At 40.2% G+C, this 22,816-nt stretch overlaps 1 protein-coding gene across 1 annotated transcript; it reads right to left on the minus strand.

The window, feature by feature from the left end:
* Nucleotides 1–3,869: 3,869 nt before the first annotated feature.
* On the minus strand, nt 3,870–22,196 carry prim2 (DNA primase subunit 2). The gene is made up of 14 exons (XM_086045016.1): nt 22,055–22,196; nt 20,490–20,639; nt 20,279–20,391; nt 20,091–20,185; nt 19,894–20,014; nt 18,038–18,133; nt 17,444–17,581; nt 12,710–12,777; nt 10,571–10,643; nt 10,300–10,485; nt 5,640–5,766; nt 5,324–5,406; nt 5,087–5,155; nt 3,870–4,423 (listed from the first exon to the last, which is right to left on the minus strand). Exons 2-14 carry the CDS (start codon nt 20,632–20,634, stop codon nt 4,184–4,186), a joined length of 1,554 nt encoding a protein of 517 aa, XP_085901142.1. The 5' UTR covers nt 20,635–20,639; nt 22,055–22,196; the 3' UTR covers nt 3,870–4,183.
* Between the last annotated feature and the right edge of the window lie 620 nt (nt 22,197–22,816).

The following is a 22,816-nucleotide window of genomic DNA, read 5'->3' on the forward strand; positions in this document are numbered from 1 at the left end:
ATACACACACACACACACACACATACACACTGTATATATACTGTTATAAGTAGAATACTACATCCTGAAGACACACTTTTTTATAGTTCCACACCAAAACTGAATGAGTTCTTCCTTGGGCCATGTGCCACCTCTACTTCTAACGACTTCTGAAGAGGTTAGAGCTAACGAACCAATCACAACCATCTTTGAGATTACTAGGAGACTACAATAAGAACCAATGAAGTGAAACAAACGGCCATTTTTACAGCCTTCTATCTTACTAGAATTTGTAAGGAAGAACCCCTCTAGGAGGATATCTAACCTGGAAATGCGGAGAAAGGAAAACTTTCTTTTTGCATCCATCAATCTCCAGGTAGCAATCTGGTGGACGGCTTTGAGCTAGAGCTCATCAATCTATCAACGTCAAACGGGAAATCCAGGGAATTGTTTTCAACATCGGTTCCCCCTCAGGCTATCGCACAGATTCTTATTTCCTGTCTGTTTTGGCCACTAACACTTGTGTCAATCCATGACGAATAAGCAAGCTCTTGTGCTCTACCTACCTGACAACCCCTGCAGGGAATCGGCACATGAATTCAGCTGCTTGAATGTCGGGGCCATTACTGTACGCCCACCCCTGACACATACACACACGCGTCATTCCTTTGATAATTGGGTTGGCTTTCAACTTCTCTACAGAGAGAAGTGAGAGGACCTTCGAACCGCTCAACAACTCAAGCTTCTTCTACTTTCCATTCTTTTTTATGACATGAATATCCATCCATTTTCTGAACTGTTTATCTCAATACTTTGCAAATTAAATGTCCTGATAGACGGTGTGAATCAATCCAGATTAATGAGTGTACTTAATGTTACTATCCAAGAGTGTATATAAGTTGGATAAAAATAAGAGTGAAACCAAACTTTGAGACCAAACCTTTGTCATGTGTGACATCAGAGTGAGATATCAAGTGAGCGAGATTTTGAGTTTTCTTTGGATTTTCGGTTGGACCAGCAAATATGGGACTGTATGTCAGTGAAGGGAAGCAATGATAACGATTCCAGAAATTGGAATTTAGTATGATTTAGGAAAGTTTTTGACAGCTCATTACAAATAATTTAAGATTCAAATTCACTTTTTTTGCTTTCTATTTGATTTTATTTGAAAGTAGTTCACTCCTCTTTATTCACGGATGACTATCTGGGAAGTTAAAATGTTAAAGGGGAAGTCTAAAATTAGAGGCGGACCGGGCCTATAGATGGGGACTAATTTTTTTCCCCCGAAAAAAAAGGTGAATGACGGACGATGGAAGGGTACCCACGCTCCAGACGGATGATTAATAAGGGACGCTCAATTTTTAGTAAAATGCCCAGCTCTGCGCAATATCAAACCGACTTAAAAGCTTCACATTCTTATAGGTGAATTGTCATTGTTGGTGATTGGAATCCCTACAGACGCAGAGACAGCGTAGATAAAGCAACGCTTTGAGTAAGGACCGCTGAGGATTTTCTATGCTTCTCTTTTTAATATTTCATAATACAGGTAATACGCATTTGATGAAAGCCAGGTGGTAATTTCACGACCCGGCACACAAACATCCTTCAGTATTTTGTTCGAGAGCCTTTAGCTTTTATTACAGAAAGAATAGTTTTTCATGAATTTCCCCTTGCTTTTTTTCAGGCTTTTCAAATCCCAATCCAAAGCTCTTTGTGTTGTGCATGTGGCAACATGACAACTACAGGCTGACTGCCTTTGGCACACTCGACCACCAAATCATTTTACATACATTAGAGTATCCCATTGGTATTACAGACTATTACTGCCCCAAACTGGTTTAAATCATACTTGTCAGGCATCTTACAATTTGTAAATACTGTCAAAAAAGAATGCTCATGTAGCTTAATTTTGGTGTCCCACACTGGTCGGTACTTGAACTAGCACTCTTTGGTATTTACAAGCTTCAAATTGGGTCGTATTAGAAAACACAGTCAGTTTCCACTGGTACGCCAAAGACACGCAGCTCTATCTATGAAACCTGAGGAAATTTTTTTAAAGCAATGAGGCATTGGGTGACTGAAAATGTCCTACTTCTGAACTAATACTAAAGTGATTTTCCTCAACCCCATCACCTCAGAGTCAGTGTTTCTAGTGTTAAAACGGTTATAGACTCTAGTGAGTCATTAAAGAATCTCCATCTGGTCAGAATGCTGTAGTACGATTACTAACTAGAATGAGGAGAATATACCATATCTCCTCAGTGTTAGCCTCACTACACTGGCTTCCCATAAAATTTAGAATTGATTTTAAAATCCTGCTCACCTATAAAACGTTAAATGATCAAGCAACACCATACATTAAACAACTCCTGGTGCCTTACGAACCTACTAAAGCGCTTCGCTCCCATAACACAAATTCACTTGGGGTGCCCTGAATCTGCAAAAATAGAAGAGAAGGTAGAACTTTCAGTTATCAGGCACCCGTTCTACGGAATCTGCTCCCTGAGCCGGCCCCTGAGGCTGACACTCTCTCATTATTTAAGAGCAAACTGAAATCATTCCGGTTTTATAAAGCATATGGTCAGGGATGAGCTATAGCCGTATTCATTTTTTGTGGCCTAATGCCCCTAGTGTCAGACACTGATGGACTGTTTGGATCAATTGACGGTTGGCTATATCGCTGTCTTTCTCCCTCTCACTTGTGCTCTCACTCTCTCTCTCTCTGTCTGTCTTTCCTTTTCTCCACTCTCTAACCCAACCATTCCAGGCAGATGGCTGCCCCAGATTAAGTTTTGGGTCTGCTTGAGGTTCTTCCCAAGAGGGAGTTCTTTTCTTGCCTCTGTCGCCCAGTGCTTGATCATGTCGGATCAGTTGGGGCTCAGTTAATCTTATAAGAGAATTGAGGTCTTTGAAAATGGCGGCTGGTATTTTCGCCAGGCGTGCGCTCCAAAAATAGAAATTAGATTTACTTAGTTTTTAATGATTGCATGATTTCAAATATTCACAATACGTGCGCAATATATATTGTTGCTGTCCTGTGAAAAACACTTATCTCCATTTTTTTTTCGTTTTCTTATTTTTACCTGAATCATGTTTCCGCGTTACAGACGTCGCATTAAAGTGAAAATTAAGTGTCCAAAATTGGAGATGTGTTTTTCACAGGACAGCGACAATGTATTATTTATATACATATATATATATAAAATATACATAATATATATATGCAATCAAATGATATATTTTAGCTTCTACACTAAACTCAAGACAGTTCTCCATTCAAGTGGCAGATTTCCCTGGCTGCAGTGTCACACTACCAGAACTCAAGCGATGTTCTCTTGCTGACACCACTGTTATCTACTTGGATAAAGTCAAGCACCGTGCTTGACTGTTAAACCCAACTGAAGCTATGCGTGCTGCGCTGGAGTTCGTGTGCTGAGAGTGGTGGAAGGCAAGAGCAATAAATTCCGGAACACAGAGCGCAGGAGCAACACATTGATTTTTAATTTTCACCACCACCAGGAGGTATTCAATTAGTTAGAAAATGAATCGTTTAGCAGAAGGCTTTACTTAACTATTCAAGGTGCCACTCCTTGGGGGAGCGCCTAGATATTCATATAATCAAGGGCTGACTAGTCGGAGCCTCTCATTGGATCTCTTATTAATCCCTTTTTTGTTGTTTGTTTATTTTAATGCTGACAAGAACAAAACTTCGATTTCTGAAAAAGTGAGATGAGCTGCATTGCCAAATATTCACGAAGGACAAAAGGTTCTGACTTTTAGACAGCTACCATTTTTCACATCTTATTAAGAAGGGGTAAAACGTTTGCAAGCAGACTACATATGCTAGTATATTTTGCACCGTGAAGCAATATTCCCGGGGCACACGGCATAATACAACTGAGGGAATTGTTTATTTCCATCCAACCAGCTGCCACCATTCATCCGCACTCTTGCCAGCAAATATAGTGCATTGATATGACTGAAGCAGCTGGGAAATGTTCTAGTTAGCACCATCAGAACCAGAACTCACGCCAAAGCACCATCAAGTCAACTTGGAACAAGAATAATGCAGTGTCAACATACTGAAAAGACATTTAATGAGGAAGGCAAAGCAACTTAAGAGTGAAGGTTTAAAAAAAAAAAAAAAAAAATCTACATAGGAAAAAAAACAAAACGTATTTACTCCATGCGGGAAAAGAACAAATCAGACATCTTGAAAGTACGAGTCCAGATCTTCTGTCATTTCGGACAAATCCTGAGATGCATTTATGTTCGTTGTCGCCTTCTCTGGAGCAGCAGCAGAGTTTTTAGACGCAGAATTTCCCTGTGACCTCTGCGGGGTGTCCACCATCTCGCACTTGGCATCTTTGCCTCCCCCTAAAACCTTCTGGCTCTCCACAAAGTACTGGTTGGGGTGACTGAGGGAGAAATTGGCATCCTCCACCTGGCATTAAAAAAATAAATAACACAACAGAATAAGGCACGTCTGGCAGTATATCAGGTTTTTGTTCAATTAAACAGGGCCCGTATGTCACACCTGGTAAGTCAACTTGAGAGGAAATTGAAGCAAAGTCATCATTTCCAGAGGTGGGCATTCCGTCTGAGTGACGAAACGGTCCGTCAGTCCATCACTGACGGACGACCGTTTTGCTAACGGTTGACGGGACAGCTTTTAAAAAAGACGCACTGACGAATGACGGAATAGGGTTTTCATCCGTCAGTGTAATTGTCATCCGTTACTGACAGACCGTTTGTCCGTCACTGGCGGAAGCCCATTTTTGGGGAGGAACGACTGACGGAACAAAATACTTCTGAGTATGACAGACTAACAGATGGATTTAACTGTCGAACTGACTGACGATTACAGTTTGTCATGGAAAATGATGGACTGACGAATGATGGACAGTACCCTGGCCGCTGATGGATGTGGGACCAGCAAAATTTTGTAAAATGACCACCTCTGATCATTTTAATATTAATCATTTTTGTGACATTTCTGTGACACACCACCCTTACATGTAGTGGGCAATGGAGATTTTACAACAGAGGTCAAGTCTCTTCCTCCTGTTTCCATGGTTACCTCCAGCTTCACAAAGAGTCTACTCACATTGTGGGTCAGCTCAAAGTACTTTTGGCAGGCCAGCTGGTAGTGCATCCCTTTGACAAGGTCCATTATCTGCGGGGAAAGGTAGAAGGACATAGTTGGACCTTCCTAAAATAAACTTGAAACATCTTATTTTTGCCCAATGGCACATTAAACACTATGGGAAGGTTGGGTTCCCTATAGTGATTTTGATGGCCGCACAAAGGGATCGGGAGTGACAATATTGGCCTGAGGACCCACCTGGCTGATCCCACTTGGGGACACCTTGTAGAACTGAAGCTTCTGCTTCAGCAGCTCCGGGTCACTGTGACGAAACGGACACCCTACAAATACAAAATAAACATGAGCTCTTCAAAAAACATAATATAGCTATAGAGCATGGCAAAGCAAAAAAAGATGAATACAGTATGTACAATACTGGATATGGACAAAAGTATTGGGACACATGGCTGTTACATTACCTTATGTGTAGGGTCTCTCAATTGGTTTGGATTTTAAAAGTGTTTACACTGCTTAGTGGACTTTTCCCTTTCCATTTAAATAGCTGTGAACTCACCATGATGGTCACCATGGCTGGGCGGGTTTGACAAAATCACTTTCATGCAGCTATAGGGGGTGTAGTCCGTCCTCTTGCCTTCTTTGCCAAACATGTGGCGGATGCTGTAAGCGTACGCTTTGTCAAACTAAGAAACAAAGCAAAAAGTGTTTGGGGGGGGGGTCAGGTTGGGAGGGGAGAAAGAGATGTTATACATCATGCCATTGTTGACACTTTGTTTTGCCTCAATGAAACATGAAGCTATTAGAGGGAACCTGTGGCGGAAGTAAAGCTTGAATGATGGCAAACATGGCCATCTTTGCCTTTCCACGCTTTTGTCTTGACCAAGGAATTTAGATGTGAGCTGCCAAAGAACATGCGGTTACGGGGGGAGCACTCACAGGGCGCACAATGGATCACTTTCGAACACGACGCAGCAGTGTACAGACATTAAAAGTGAATTAAGGTTGCCCGCTTCTAAAACTCCAGCAGTAAAACACCCGGCACGCTCCTACCTTCGCACAGACGATAACACTTTCATGCTGCAATAAAACCCCTGAACTTGCTAATGTAACAATCTAGCATGGCAATTTAAAATACATCAAATTTTCTCCAAGTACAATAAATCTAGTATTAATTATTGAAAACCTCTCAGGATTCGTGAGGTAATCTCCAGTGTTGAGGAATCCCACCTCCTTTATTAAGATGAACACTGACACTCCGCTTCCACTTAAGTGTGTTTAATGGGTATTAGGTGGAATCATTAGGACATCATAACATCCGATACACACCGAGTTAAGCATGGTCTGAAAAGTAACTATTTTCAGAAATTTTGATTGAATTTTGTCTTTTCTATGCTTTCCTTAAATCTTCTCCACCAAGTCATTTTGACCCAAAACATCTTAAATTCTTTTTTAAAGAGAAAGTCAACCTAATCATATTTTTTTCAAGAATATGTTCTATACAGGCCCACTAGTTGAAAACAAGGCATTCTGATTAATATTGTGTTGTGGAATATGTGTTAAGCAGCAAAATCGTTTTTAGCCATCTCAGGGGGTGGCCATTTTGTCACTTCTGTCGACTGAAAATGACATCACAGTTGCTCAGGTAATTCTAATCATAGACTAATCACAGCTCACCTGTTTTCTGAAACTGAGCCATGACTGGTCAATCCCTGAGCAACTGTGATATCATTTTCAGAACAGAAAGTGGCAAAATGGCCGCACCCTGAGATGAAGAAAAAAACTGGTGAATTTTACTGCTTAACTCATACTACACAAACGCAATAAATCAGAATGCCATGTTTCGACTAGTGGGCCTGCATAGAACATATTGTAATGAACATTTTTGGGGTGACTTCCCCTTTAAATAGCAATGTAATGTTAATATGTTATAGATATGTCAGATAAGTGCTTAATTATAATTTTTTAATGTTTTTATTTTATTTTTTTTTCCAAATCATAACATGCACCATAGCTACACATGGTATCTTATGAATATAATTTACTGCTTCATAACAAGACATTAAATTCATATTTAATACAACTAAGGTTAGCATGTTGGTGTGGCCCTCGACAATCAATTTATTCTCTCACATGGCCCCTTCGAAAAATTAATTTCCCACCCTGCTCTTGACCATCTCTAGATTTCTGACGTTCCACGGCAAGCCACTTACAAGCGATGATGTTCTAACCCATAATAATAATATATTAATGAATGGAATAATTGAAACTGATGTGACACAATTAGTTTCAACCCCCTGCCCTAAAGTTTGCCATTTAATCTCCAACTGCGTTCTTGATAATCCTGGATGTACCCCAATATAACTGACCTCCAAACTGGCAGCGTTAACACCTAAGAGGCAGGAAGAAATAAAAACATGAGTACAAAAGCCGTATTTAAAGAGCAGAGCTGTAGCTTGCGCGCATCTTGGCGCATGAGCTCTTGATCATCCTCGCCATGAGGACACATTCACAAAAACCTGCGGCGCCTGAGACAGAAAAATAGGACACAATCAAAGGGATTATGTGCAAGTGCGCGCGAGTGTGTGTGTGTGTGTGTGTGTGTGCGCGTGTATATACAGTACACTTGGCATGGCTTCTTAGACACAGTCCATAGTGACTGATCTCCCTCGAGGTCCAATCTGTCTTGGATGTAATTTCATTAAAATACTCCCATTTATAATCTGCACCACAGGCATTTCCACGCTCACAACGGAGGTACGAGAGTTATATACTGCTAACAAGTTGCAGAGGCACACGTTAAAAGTTGCATTTCCAACTACGAGGGGGCAAGCGAATGACTCAGTCGCTCAAATACGCATCATATCTTGTGAAGAAATACTTAATTACAAAAGTGTTTTACTCCAGGCCCAATACGTAACTCTGGTTTCACAAGAGGATGCATGTTATGCATGATTTGTTTTGTTCAAATACCAATCAACTATAGAGGGAAAACAGAAATATTAATTACCATTTACTGTGTTAAATCAATGGCTTCTTTCTAGGTTAAAATCAAACTCAAATGGATGCCTCTTAAGATGTAAAAGCCCAAATGTTTCACATACACAACACAGATAAAAGTACTGTGATACAATTCTTAAATCAATAATTAATCAAATATCACTACAATCTCAGCAACCCATTTCACAATTGCTAACTTGCAACTATTAACAATTTATACTTTTAAACCGTCCACTGGTGGTGGTGGTGTGCGTGTTTTTTTCTCTCCAAACCCATATTTCCTTTTAAAGCTGAAGGGGCCTGAAATAATAAGATAATCGTGGTCCTATAAATGAAAGAAAATGACTGCTTGTGTGCTAGAAAACACTGGTAAGCTAATACAAAAAAAACCTAAAAAAAAACCCCTCTGTGGTCATAAAGTATTAGGGAGCAGTTATGGGAGTGAATAATGCATATTTACAAGTGCTTTTGGAAAGAGACCGTGGAGGAAATGCTGCCTGTAAAATGAATACTGCTGTCGAGTTGTGTAAATCAATTAAGTCAATTATATCAGCAGATGTAAAACGTACAGCAGTTTAACCCAAAGTCTACAGCCCACACAGCCCAATGTTCCAGATGTGTTGCTCCACACGTGCCGCACTAACATCCAAATTGCGATACAAGACAATGCACAGTGGGTATGGATTTCATCCGTTTTTTTCTCATATCCCATCGCCTCTCCCTCACGTCCTCCCTTTCAGCATCGTTGGCTCCTGTTGCTTGCGATGTGCTTTTCGCATACTAATGAGGCGGCTTTGAGCAGCCCGCCACGAAGACCAACCTCTGACACAAGTTGTGCTCACGCAAAACATACATTGCGAGCACGGCGAGCGGGTCAGTGCTGTCATGTAGGAGGGAAAATAGCACTGGGAATTCACAGTTGAGCTAAGACTGCTATAAATGTAATGCGCTCAAGTAGTCACACGACCAGATGGCAGAAGACGCGAGGGACGGAAGAAGAAAAGTGATGAGCAAGTTGTGAATTATTCTGCCGGTGTGAATTTGGAATAAGAAACAGCCGGGCACGGCAGCATGAATCCAAAAATAATAAGCATTGCTTGGTAAGTGCAAAAATGAATTCAAAAAACAACTACTATTGACAATCCTTGACGTGGATTCAGAAATGAGCTATGGAACCACAACGCGATTCATTTTCCCAAAGGTATTACATTAGACTGCAATACAGGTGCTGGCTGCAAATAACATTAGAGGAGCAGAGCCCATTCTTTACAATATGAATGAAGAACGAGCTATATTTTCATGAATCGCAGCCTAGACAGAACATACTGCATCTTGTTTAGAGGAGAAGATTTTTTTTGTTTTGCTTATGGCTCTCTCCTGCAGCTGTGAAGTGTAATTTACTTTTAAGCCATTGAGGTAATAGAAACAATAGCAGTAAAAGAGCATTTGTTAACCAGCAAAGACATCGCCAGAAGTTAAAGCAAAGCCAATGAAGGTTGATGTAAAACACTAACAAACTGTCAGCAGCAACGAAATGGACAGCACGCCTAGAAAATTATTTGGAACATTAAATATATCCGCACCGAGGTTGTTGCCTAAATAGGCTGTAGTACAAAGTCAAATTAAACATTTTTTTTTAAATGAAATATTTGTAAATAAAAAGCTAATGCGCCAATAACACCACTTCACCAAAACATTCTTCACGGGCTAGTTTCAGCTGATATACGGCCTTTCACATTGCTGCATGTACATGTTGCTATCCTTTTTTACCTCAACAATCATTAGGCTGGAGTTCCTTTATTTTGGGACATTTGGCTTTTGCATTTGAATGTGACAGCGCTCAGAGACTTCAGTTTCACTGCCTTCACATGAGTGGTTCTCTCAAATAATTTCTCCAAGGAATAAAAATTTAATCGTGGAAGGCCACCTTTCTTGAGTAATATCTAACACTTACCCCTGGATTGTGCAGCACAGTCTAAAACAATTAAATGATAACGGATCAGTAACTTTTTGGAAAACAAAGGACATTTATGCAAACGCCCCTTGTCCAGGGCTCTTTTTAGAAACTTTGAAAATTCTTTTCTAAGTGCTACAAGGTAAAAATATTTTTTGAAGAAGGTCACAGCAGCCATTCAAATCACCGTGCCTCATCCACAACAACCGATACAGACTTTGATTGGGGAGAGTAAACAACTAAAAAAAACCATAAAGCTATTAACCTTGTCTGCGTCCACTTTGCCTCTAATGAATTCCGACCTCCAGAACTGCAGCGCCTGCTCCAGAGAGAGGCCGATGCCCTTGAGGAATAGGCCGTACTGCATGCGGCCACCATGGCGGAGGTGGTGGTTCTCTCTTAAGGACTGATGGAGCTGCCTCATGCACAGAGGGAAGGATTTGCCTGACAGCTGGAAATGGACAATAAGAACTGGTTAGCGAACGGACTAGCATCATTTCGGCAACTCAAGCAAAACGAGATTCCAAGCAACTTACTGAATCAATTTGTTCCAAGGAGATTTTACCAACATTCTTCTGGATGCTGTAGTCCTGCCCCAAATAGGAATGGCTAATCAAGGAAAACATGTTTATATAAATTATGTGTATACAGTACACAGAATGCACTAATGGCACAATAATGAGCAGTTCAAAGTAAAAAGCAAGCATTCACAGGAAAAATGTAAAGTTACTGTTCAAAATGTTCACAATAAAATAGCCTTCAATAGGGTCCTAAATTACGGTCATTTTGGGGCAGTAGCCCTGTCAGAACTGGCATTGGCCCTGCATATTCAAGAAAACAATAAGTTTCAATGATTAACATTTAGCATCTTTATACTTTATTATTTAAGCCTTTAAGAAAATATGTTTGTGTCGTTACTATTTTTTGCATGTTATGCCCCCCCAGATATAAAATCTAACCATATATTTAACATTTGACATTTTGTGAGCTCTTCTTATGGAAGGGTTTAACCTGACACACAAATACATACAGTGCAATAAAGATATCAATGATGATTGACCAATCTAAAGTGGAAGTCAACCCCCAAAAATAATTTGCAATACAATGTTATATGCACCTTCACTAGTCTAAACATGGCATTCTGATGAATAATGCGTTTGTGGAAGATGAGTTATGCAGCAAAATCCACCCGTCTTTAGCCATCTCAGGGGGCGGCCATTTTGTCACTTCTGCCGATTAAAAAGGACATCACAGTTGCTCAGGGCTCAGGTAACGACCAATCACGGCTCACTTGTTTTCCTGTTTTGTAGTCCTGAGCAACGGTGATGTCATTTTCAGTCGACAACAAGTGGCAAAATAGCAGCAAAAATGTGTTGAATTTATTGCCTACCTCATATTCCACAAACACAATATTAATCAGAATGCCGTGTTTTAACTCGTGGGCCTACATAGAAAATATTATTGTAAAGAACATTTAGGGACTGACTTCCCCTTTAAGTGGACACAACTCAAAATATTGACTATTAAACATTAAAAAAAAAGCAAGAACAAGTGTGAAGTTCAGGTGACCCGAGACAGTGCCCTGTGCCACTGTTAATGTAGAACCCTGTTTCAGGGACAATTTGAATTGTTTGACACACACACACACGCATACCCTCACACACTCACACTCACACAAGGGTAACAGACATGATTTAGCGCACAGACTGACAGAAATGATATGCTTTATAAAGTGGTCTTGAGAATTCTGATGGGGGCGGTCGTAAGCTATGCATGCTGCATAAGTTGCCACACAGACCTCATCGGGAACCTCAAAAAGGACTGCAGCTCTAAAAGCAGTGACTCTTATCAGTAGATTTCGGCACTGTCAAGTGGCAGTGCCTTTCATTGTATTATGCACCGCCACCACAGATTAGGGGACTGCCCACTAATCGCAACAAGCTGCCCACTAATTCTCATCACAATGAGCCAGTATGGCTTCCCCCACCATATTAATGTGCTTCCCTTTATCCCAAAAATGACACCCTCGCTATATTCTGAGCTGCTTACTTTGGTATTGATTTTCCGATGGTGTTCGTCTTTCCAGTGGGTGGTTTTCATCAGTTTGTACAGACAAATGCTCCTTAGTTTAGGTTAATACAAGGCAATGATTAAATGAACAATTTGATTGCTTTTTAATTAAGTTAATCAACAACAAGGGAGAATTTATTAAAGAATACACAATTGCGTGGAGAAAATAAAGTGACACAATCATACTGTTTGTTTATACTGTGTGATTTATGGAACTTTTGTTGTGTTCATCATGCACACGCCCTTGGCCCCAAAAATGGGTCCGGTCCGGCCCTGGGACGGACTGCCCAGCTCTGTTTTTCACATTTCAACCAAAATTAGAGTGTAAAAGGATGTCTTTATAAAGAAGTCTTTTCAACGACATGAAAATTACGTCTTTTCACCTTTCACTTTTCAACCAAGTTCGGACGTTTTTTGAACGGACATAAGTGACGTCTTTTCTACGTCTTTTCAACCAATTTTTGCTGGGTGGGTGGGCTCTCTGTTTGCGTGCATGTGTGTAAAACCTCTGAACCACAAATACCCTTTGGTGCCAAAAGCTTATTCCGTAGCAGGTCCTTTAGGAAGAAACGGGGCAGCTAAAAGTTATGAATCCCCTCGCTTACCTGAGGTGGTTAAGGAGCGGCTGGAGCCGTTCATCAGAATGCACCGCTGGTAGCGAACGCGCCGTCAGCTGCGGGAGAGATTGGCATCGTTTGAGTAATGGTAAACAGGGTGGGTCGAAGGATGAGAAGAGCCGAACACGGCAGGTTGAGGGCGAAGATTAAGTGCCGTGGAGAGAATTAATTACAAAGTAGAACACAACGACATGGATTTGTAGCTTGGCTGTATTTTCTTGTGTGGGGGGACAAAATATGAGTCAACAAAATGAGAATTCAACATTTTGACTGAATGGCCAACAATCAGAATTTCAATGTGCTCTGCTTGTAATTAATTGGCATCCTAACCCCATAAGTCTGTTTAAAAAAAAACTTTGCTTTATGGATTGTTCTCCTTGCAAACACGGCTACAATTTAATGAATACTTCCTCTAATTCAGTCTTACACAGCCACGTAATGCTTCATATAACACAAAAAACAAAGACGCAACCAGGAGCAATCATCATCCTTTTACTAGAGGTACGTTAAAACAGCCACCCAGTGTCCCCAGTGGACGACATGAGCCATTACACTTAATTGTGCACTTACATTGGTTTCTCATTTGCTTTTCCAATTTGAAAAAGACGGCGGCCAGTCCCTTGACAGACATATGCAGCCCAGTTTAACAAATAACAGTGACTTGTTGCACACTGAAATGTTTAGCACTCACAGTTGACAAATCAAGGTTGATTCGCCATTCAACACTTCTATATAGCACTGAATTGTGAAAATACAGCGTTAAACTGTTTTTTGTCCCCTGCTGCCCCCATTATATGAGAGCTTGAGTCAACTACCCGATTAAGTGACAAAATATGTTGGATATGTTTACTGATAGTCCAACTTTAAGAAGCTAACATTAGGTTATGCTAGACTAATACATATAGATAACTTGTAGACATGGGAGGAAGAAATTACTATTTCTCTGCAGACTGAGAGGAACGTCGAGGTTTATTCTCAGGGATTGTCAGGAGAAATAGCATCTATTTTTCAGGCTGTAGCCGTGCAATTTGATTGACAATTGACAATTGAGCGGGGCATGGTTCAGCACATTCAGCGGACATGCTGTTTGAGAGTCGAGGCAAGCCTATTTTGAAGCCTCATTTATAGACTTGGCATTTATAATCAGTCAAATTTGACAGTGCCGCTAACAACACTCTTTTCCAAGACATTTATTTTTTATTTACAGGTACTTTACTGTGTTATTCACAGTGAAATTGAAAAAAAAATCTCGATGTAAAAAGTGGGAAATTGATCCACTGTGATGTAATGTGCTCTTCTTTTTCCCATAGTTCACCCTGGATAACAATTGAAGAGTACCGTATTTGTGGAATTCTGCAAACAGACAAACCAGACAGATGAAAACATAACCCCCCTTGATGGTGATAAAGTTCCACTTGTGAGTAAGCAAACATTTATTTTAATAGTCCTGAAGACAAATCAAAGTAATTTATTATTTTTGATTTATGGGTATACAATATAATGTCGTAATATGAAGGGAAAGTATTCATCCTGTAAACCAACAGGTCACAGAGGCTTAAAGGGTGAAAACACATCCTTCCTGCTATAAATAATAACGTCTTTCTAGCAGAAAAACTATACCCCAGGCTCGGTACCTGTATATCTATTCATAACAATAAAGCAGTATTGCTTTTGTTTGCCCCCTAGTTGCAAACTCTCATCACTACAAAACTGGACCTCAGTGTCTTGTCACATACAGCATTTTAGAGAAAATGCCTGCAGCTCCCCCCAAAACATCATATTGCACGATGTTGCATCGAGCCCGAGGGCATTCGATGCAGTGCATATCAACATTGTACCTTCCATGCCCACAACCACATTGTATCCATGTGTGGGGGGTGGATACAGCCTTGCTATGCCCAATCCACCCTGCAGACATCTTGTGTCATGTGGACACACGTGTTTCCCTCATTTGAACCCTGTGTTTCTTTACCAGCACTCAGGGCACTGAGGCAAGCAAGCAGAGCTGCAGCACAGCACATACAATCACAGCCATCGCAAACACGGAATAGTCAGTGGGAATGGGGTCACATGCAGGGGGATATTGAAGAGACAATGCAAAGTAATGATGCACTGTAAGATGTTTAGAATACCTATGACAGGCTTGTTAACATTGTAAATTATGTCCTTTAATGTCAGCCTATACAGGATGAAAGCAACCACCGCTCATTAATTAAATCAATTTTGTTACCTGAAAAAAAAAAAAAAGGTTTGCCCAGAAGCAAACTAGAGCATGAGTCCTTCACTGGAGCCAGTCTGTGGGTCATTTGGCACTGGGCCCACACAGGGGAAGAAAAAAAAAAAAAAAAAAAAAAGCTATTATTTTGTATTTGTCATTAGTCTAAGATTTTTTGGGGGGGGGGAATAACTCCCTAGTTTTCCTCCCTAGCCTCACAAAAGCTCTTCAGCTCTTGACTCTGGCGCACCATTTGACACTAATCCTTGGAAATTTTTGCAAAAAAATTAATGCACAAGATAGCAGTTTTGGGAAGAAACCTAAAAACGATGGTGCTGAAGAAGCGTCACAGACTTCCTATAATAAATAAAGCTGCAAATTACAAGAAAAGCACCAAGACACCTACCTAAGTTATAAGTTCATGACAACAGGTGAAACAAGTTCCACACCAGCTATGCAATGTTTGCAGTGACCGACTAGTTAATGAAGCCATGAAACCCTCAAAACTGCTTTGGCACATTGAGAAAAAACACCCAACTTGTAGACAGGACCTTGGAATTTTTTTTCAAACAAAAAAACATCAACATGAAGGACATAAACAATTATTGAGGGGTCATAGGGGCACTTCTAACAAATGTGTCTGCACTAAAGTCATCATTCTTAGTTGCGGACTGCTATGCTAAAGCTTAGAGCCCTCCCTTACTATTGGGGAAGAATAGAGTCTGCCTGCTACCAAGGACACTTTTTGGGAGATGGTGCAGTGAAACAAATGTGGCAAATATCCCTCTTTCAGCTAGCACCATAAGAAGAAATGCTGAAATAGCAGAGGACGTTGAGGCGCAGTTATTCGAAATGATAAATGAGTCACCACGGAATGTGATTCTGTGTGTGATTTCTTTTTTCTAACCCTAACCCTAAAGAGGGTTGTGCATGAGAATTTGCCATGTAACACTATTTTGCCACCCAACACCACCACTTCTGAACTATTGCATTCCTTGAATGATTACATAATCGTGACGACTCAAAGACAACTGACTGTACGGCTTTCAAGTCTGACGACACGGATCAGGGCGGTCGCTTTTGAATGTGAATGTCCACATTGTGTCATGCCTAGGGAAATGCTGGCGGGTCCAAACCAGTCACCTGAGCTTAACGGTGTTTTGCAAGATGTGTTTAAAGTTATTAACCGCACCAAAGCAATGTCCTTAATTCACATCTGTTTGATAAGCCTAAAATACCTTGTCTTGTACGCAGAGGTAGCCATCTTTCGCCAGACAAGGCCGTTACCTGAAGCTAGTTGTTGCTATTGGCTGTACCGTTATTCTACTACTAGCCGGGGAGGGAAGGGGGTGGGGAAATAAAGATCCATGCTTGCCTGATTGCTTGCCCCGCTGCCAGTCGCCGTCTGCCTCCCGAGAGTTGACACGAGTTTAGCGTAGCTAAATGTCCGAAATATAAGCAGTCGGGGTTCGTGTGCGCATTCTCGCTTTTGTCCGCTTCAGCCTGTGTAAGTGGAGAAGCGATCCCCATGGTTTTTTTGATTTTGTGAAGGTGAACATGGCGACATCACGTTTTATTTTTAATAAATCCAAACTACTGTGCAGAACACTTTTCTACTTTCGCAGGTTAAAGTGGACAAGAGTAGTAATGTGCATTTGCATTTTGGTGGTGATCGGTCGCCGTTTTAGACAACAGAACTGACAAAGCGAGCAATATTACCACGCTTGCCTCACTCCCGTGAAGTAGACCGCTGAGACCGAAAAAATAACATGCCCCGCCGCGGGGCAATTTGACGTAAATCTAATCACAAAAAAAGCCCTTAAATCACTTTTGGGCGGAGCATTTTAGTACTGATGTCATTTTTACATGCAAACCTTTTATATGTGCCACTGTTAAGCTCATCCAAGTGTCTCTTTAACTGTGTGACATTTTAACTTGCTCAACAAACTCAAATTTCTCACTTCAAAGGAAAACATCAACAGTTTTCAAGTTTTAAGACAAGATTGCTACTTTGAACGCCAAACTGGAATTATGGGGATGGAGAGTGACCACATAGTTGGTTTACATGTTTTATGCAGTAGCAGGGTTTATAAAGGGCATTAAAGTTGCACCTTCATTCTCCCAGCATGCATGACCACCTGACATCACTTTCCAAAGAGTTTGAGTACCGGTAATACTTCCCAATCACAAAAGACTCTGGGATAGGAAATAAATTAATCTGGAACCCATGTGTGAATATGACAGGGGAATCAACCCTATCACTACTTGAAGCGCAACAATTGCTGAAAGGGAGCGTTTGGAGTTTTCATTTGTTATTTGTCGTCTCATTTCTTAAAACTGTCACTATGACCGGAGAGGAGTACATGAGCAAATGAGTAAATCAGTCTGTGGAAAATTTGTCAATATGAAACTGGTCTCATGTACAAAAAAGGTTTGTGCTCTTCTACAGCATTAAGGACTTCAAAGCTGATACCTTTCCCGAATGCTGCGGCGCTTAAGACACTTACCGCAAGAGCTTTAGACAACCTTGTGCGAAAATCGTTGAGCACAATGGTGACGATATCCTGGTGAGGGATGTAAACGTAGCCCGCTTTGAGGTAGACTTTCCTTGTTCGTACCAGATCCAAAGCATCTTGGAAAGGAACCTCGAGAACAGGAAACAGAGCAACAGTGTTTTAAAACATTTCTTTTTTTTTTTTTTTTAAACACAATGTATTTCAATATGTGAACGTATGTGTCAAAACATTAATCCCTTTGTAGCTTCAAATTGTATTTGTAACCAAGGATTTACTGAGAGTCGGGTAACATTTAATACCTAAATAAACACAGCTAAGGCTGCAAATATAAATTTAGAGGCAAGACTTAATCATTTTATGAAAATAAATTAAAAATACTTATTACTTATGGAAATTTCTCCTTGTTCATTTCAGTATCATGCACTGCCTCCGGAAAAAAAGTTAAGGAAGCTGAACAAAATGAAGAGGTAAGTCCAGTTTACTGCCCTGAAGTAGCGTCATTTTTTTTTTTTTTTTTTTTTTTTGGGGGGGTTTTACAGTTTTGAAGAACTCTGAAAAAAAACTAGTGAGAGTTTAGAAACTCACCTTGTAGAAATCTTGATCCTCCACAGTGATTCCACTAACGCCGTAGCTGGAATTGACAAGTTTATCTTGCAGAGCTCGCTTCTCCTCCATAGAAATCTGAAATCAATGTGTCAGTCATGAAGGCGATGACTACTTTAATGTACAGTACATTAGTTGTTGTACAAAAAGAGTGGCTCACATTAGGTGGCTATAGCTTCTATTAAACAATGTAGATTTTGTATAACTTTGGTATCTCCATATTTCAAGCAGATTTCATTTGATACATTTCAAGTACATTACTACGCATGAATAGTTCAACATAGTTAATTATTTCTAACAAGAGAAATGTAATAAACTCCTTGGAAATCAGTTTGTGTGTGCTGTTGTAGTCTAACAGCACCATCTAGTGAAAACGTTTAGAAGCTCAGTTTTGGTGATTTTTCCTATTTTACAAAATAACCATGAAGGGAAATTAGATTTTCTCTGCATATTTAAGTGGCAGGCATTATAATAATTGATTCAAAATTCATGACATCAACAGGAAAGGCCGGAACCAAGATTCAAACACCAAACCTCTGAACTGTAAGGAAGACCTGCTAACCCCTCAATTCAACCTCAACTCTCCTTATAGTAAAAGTAAATAATGGAAGTGTATTTATGAGCAACAAGTAGGGGTGGGCGATATGGACAAAAAAATATATATCTCGATATTTTTTCAAAAAACTCGATAACAATAATTTGACGATATTCTACAAAAAATATTTTAAATCTGCACCAATTGTGGATAGACAGCGTTTGTGAACAACATCTCTTTTAAGTTGCTAAATACAGCTTCTGCAAAACATAATGATATTCTATGACAATATTTAACAATAAAGATAAAAAAAATGATGTATAGACTTACATTGATTTTTGGGAATATTTATGTCATTGAAATGTCTCTGCTGTTATTCCATAATGTGACATTTTGAGCTGGAGTAAGTACTATTCGGAATAAAGTTGAATAACAAAACTACAATTTAACTAAAAGTGCATTTTCACACTCATTCATCGCTGTGATATGGAGACTTGTGACTTTATTCATGTTTGGGTGTATGCTGGCGTCACACTAATAAGCCGCGTCGTACTTTGTGCACCAAACTCCTCGGGAATACAGGCTAGTTATGAATAATGCGGACTACAAGGGTGTAAACTGAATGTTAACCGATCATCCAGGATGTCACGTTCGACTTGCTCGCTAAAGTACTGAGTGTGTCTGTGCGTGAGAGAATGCGTGCGTGCGTTTATATTTGTTGGTTCACTCAGCGACTATTTTTCTGAGTGTGCGTTTAAGCTTTTGTTTAGCATGCTTGCGTGGTCGCCAAGTTTTCCTCCTAACCCATATGGCTCGTGGTGCAACAGAATTGCTCTTTGATGTGACCGTTTTGGCACATCTAACAATGTCATTCCCACCAACGTCAGATTTGTCAACCCCAAACCATTTACAGACTACGGACGATGTAGAGTCGCGCCTTAATATTATTCCCTGCTGGACACTCCTCCATACTTGACACAGCTCGGCGGCAGTGCAGACAGACGTGATCGGGTCCTGCCCGCTGATTCGGCGAATGTTAATCACTTCCTCTTCCTCTGCCGTCAATGCACACTGATTTTCAGGATTTAATCGTACTTTGCGGCCGTCGGTTCACTCGCTTTTTGAGGCAGTATTAATACTCGACAATGTAAAATTACACATCGTGAAAGCAAGATTGACGATGATCTCGATGACGATATATATCGCCCATCTCTAACAACGAGTATAAGCAACAGGGCCTGTAGTACAAACAATAAAATGCAATGCTTTAAATGGTTATCGAAAAGAAAAAAAAAAATCCTACCGCATCATATTCCAGATTATTTTTGTGAAGAAACTGCAGTTTTAGTTTGGGATGTAGGTCATTGAAGCGGTAGCGCAATAGATCCACTTCCTGCTGTATGAACCACCTTCGGAGATCCTCACTATAAAAGATCCGGCATGAAAATGACTTTGGTTCCAGTTTAATTGAGACACTGCACACTTGCAAACAACAATTACGTCTGGCAATAGGCGAGTCTCAGAATGAAGTGGGAGATGTGGTCCTTTCTTCGTTTCTCGTATTCACTTGGCCCGCTCTGATTTTTTCTGTCATCCTATAGTAAAAACATAGCAATCGTATTGGCTCAAAACCATTAATGATGTTGAAGTAACATGCTAATAACACAACTATCAAGAGCCCTACTCACAGCGTCTACTCTGTAAGGAAAATTCAAGTTTTTAAACTCAAAGTCCAACTTCTTGATGTACTGTTCAGACAATTTCACATAGCTCACGCCCAAATTCTCAACGGTCTTCAACACTGCAGGGACAATAAAAGATGAGACAAACAAAACATCATGATTTGGTGACAGATGATAAGTAATATGCAAATGTAAAAGTCTTTCGCCATGTGCTTACATTTCAATCTCTCCACCGCAAACGTTTCAAATTCATTGAGAGAGATGTTCTCGAGTGGCGGTTGTCCATAGAACTGTAAAGGAAGTCTGTAGAGCTCCGTCTGAGGATTGGTGGCAAACTTCCTCCGTCTGCTGGGAAACTCCATTATGTCTACAAATAAGTCAAGTAGGGTGCATGTTGAGATGTACGGCAGGAGAACAGGCAAATATAACTTGATACCAAAAGTATCATTCCATTAATGTTTATTGCAAAAACTCATACTACTGCTATTTGTGTAACATAACCAATTTAAAGAGGAAGTCAAGTCATAAGATTTCATTACAATAACATGCTCTATGCACCCCCATGAGTCTAAACATGGTATTCAGATTAATATTGTGTTTGTGGAATATGAATTTAACAGAAAGACCCAACCGTTTTTATGCATCTAAGATTCTCTGTTGTACTTCCACTAGCTGCCGTCTGAAGATTACATCACAATGCCTAAGGACTCAGGTAATGACCAACACAGCTCACGAAATACAATATGTTTTCTGGGTTTGGTCATATGACAGTTTGGTCAGTTACAGTCAAGAGCAAGTGGCATTACAAGGCAAAATGGGAACCCCATGAGATGATGAAAACAGGTGGATTTTTCTGCTTAAATCACATTCCACAAACACAATATTATTCAGAATACTTTGTTTAGACTAATGGGGTTGCATAGAATATATTAATATTACTGTAAATATATTTTTGACTTGAATTCCCTTTAAAGCAGGGGTGGGCAATTCCGGCCCTATCCTGCATGTTTTCTATGTCACCCTGGTGCAACCCATCTGATTAAAATAATCAGGATCGTTATCCAGCTTCTGCAGACCTTACTGATTATATGATCATTCAAATCAGGTGTGTTGCAGCAGGGACAGATGGAAAACAGGCAGGATACCGGAGGGTCGGAATTGCCCACCCCTGCTTGAAACAATTATTTTAATGGAAGGCTTCTTTCGTTTTACATGTGTCAACCCATTGCAATTCCCGGCAGGTGCTGGCGGCGGCATTGTGGGTGTTATCATGTCCATAATGTGAGCAGAGCCTGTGCTCGTAAATTAACCCTCTGAGACACAGGACCAAAGGAGCACTCTGTTCATCATGCGGGTAACGTAGGAAGACATATTAGTTACAGACTTGTTCATGTGTTTTTAGCGAGCAATGAAATGGCAGCTGCTGTCTGCTACACTTCCTGGTCTACTCGTTCTCCAAAGTGTATTTTGTGCCATCAAAAAACCATTCGGCATCACATCGAAAGTGGAATCTCACTCGGTAGAAAGATTTCATATGGCGAATCTGCAAACTATCAGGACGGTGACTGTTGTACTATCTGTAAAAGTAGTTAGCAACAAGTTTATCGCTTGGTGTTCATTTCATGTCAGAGTAGACCGAGTTTAGCTTAACACTGTAAGGCAACATTAATTTTAGAATTTAAAGCTTGGTAGCTTACTGTTCACTTTGTTACAAACGCAACATAAGCATGAACAGTGTTGGAACAACAGATGCCAAAGTAATAACATTTAGATGTTATTTACCGAGCAAGTAATGGGCGGACTTGTGTCTGTAGAACGTCTTCTTCCCGGTTCGATCCCGCCAAATCGGGCTGAGTGTTTTGGAAACGCGGGGAACTGGTGACGAATTACCCAAACCAGGAAATGTGACTAGTTACGCCCCGCCTCATGTGGATTTATGAGCACTTGTTTTGTTGTGTAGCTTGTCCCGCTTCTTATCACTTCAACTGTCATCACTTCAGCTGAAATACAAAACGTTTTTACCACTGGTTTATCCGCTACAAATATTACGTGTTGACACATTAAAAATCAAAAGAATAAAATGATGGAAGAATCTTTCAGGGACAGAGAATTAATCTTAAATCAGACAGTTTAGAGTGGAAGCTGTCAACTGTACTTGGTGGAGCAAAATGAATACAAATGTTCTGTACAAATGCACATAAATCATCCACAGTCACATTTCATTCACTTATCTTCAGTAATTCGGTTTCTACAACTAAATTTCTGAAATATATTATTTTTAGTGTACTTATTTATGGGATTTTTTTCCCGTTCTTCGAGCTCGTGGCAGTACAGGTATACCTTTTCCACACTGGCTCCCCTCATTGGGCCTATTTTAGAAGCAACACTACTAAATAGTGGTTATGTGCTTGTTTACCAGAGAGGTCTTATTTGTTGTATTTTGTCAAATATTTTGCAGTTGCTATGTGATGAAAAGGTTTACCATATTGTTGATGTTGCTTATAATATGTGTCTCCTCTTATACTGTACAACGCAGGCAGGATT

Source organism: Filicampus tigris, chromosome 11 (assembly GCF_054856515.1).
Source record: "Filicampus tigris isolate MCC_2025a chromosome 11, RoL_Ftig_1.0, whole genome shotgun sequence".
Classification (NCBI taxonomy): Eukaryota; Metazoa; Chordata; class Actinopteri; order Syngnathiformes; family Syngnathidae; genus Filicampus; species Filicampus tigris.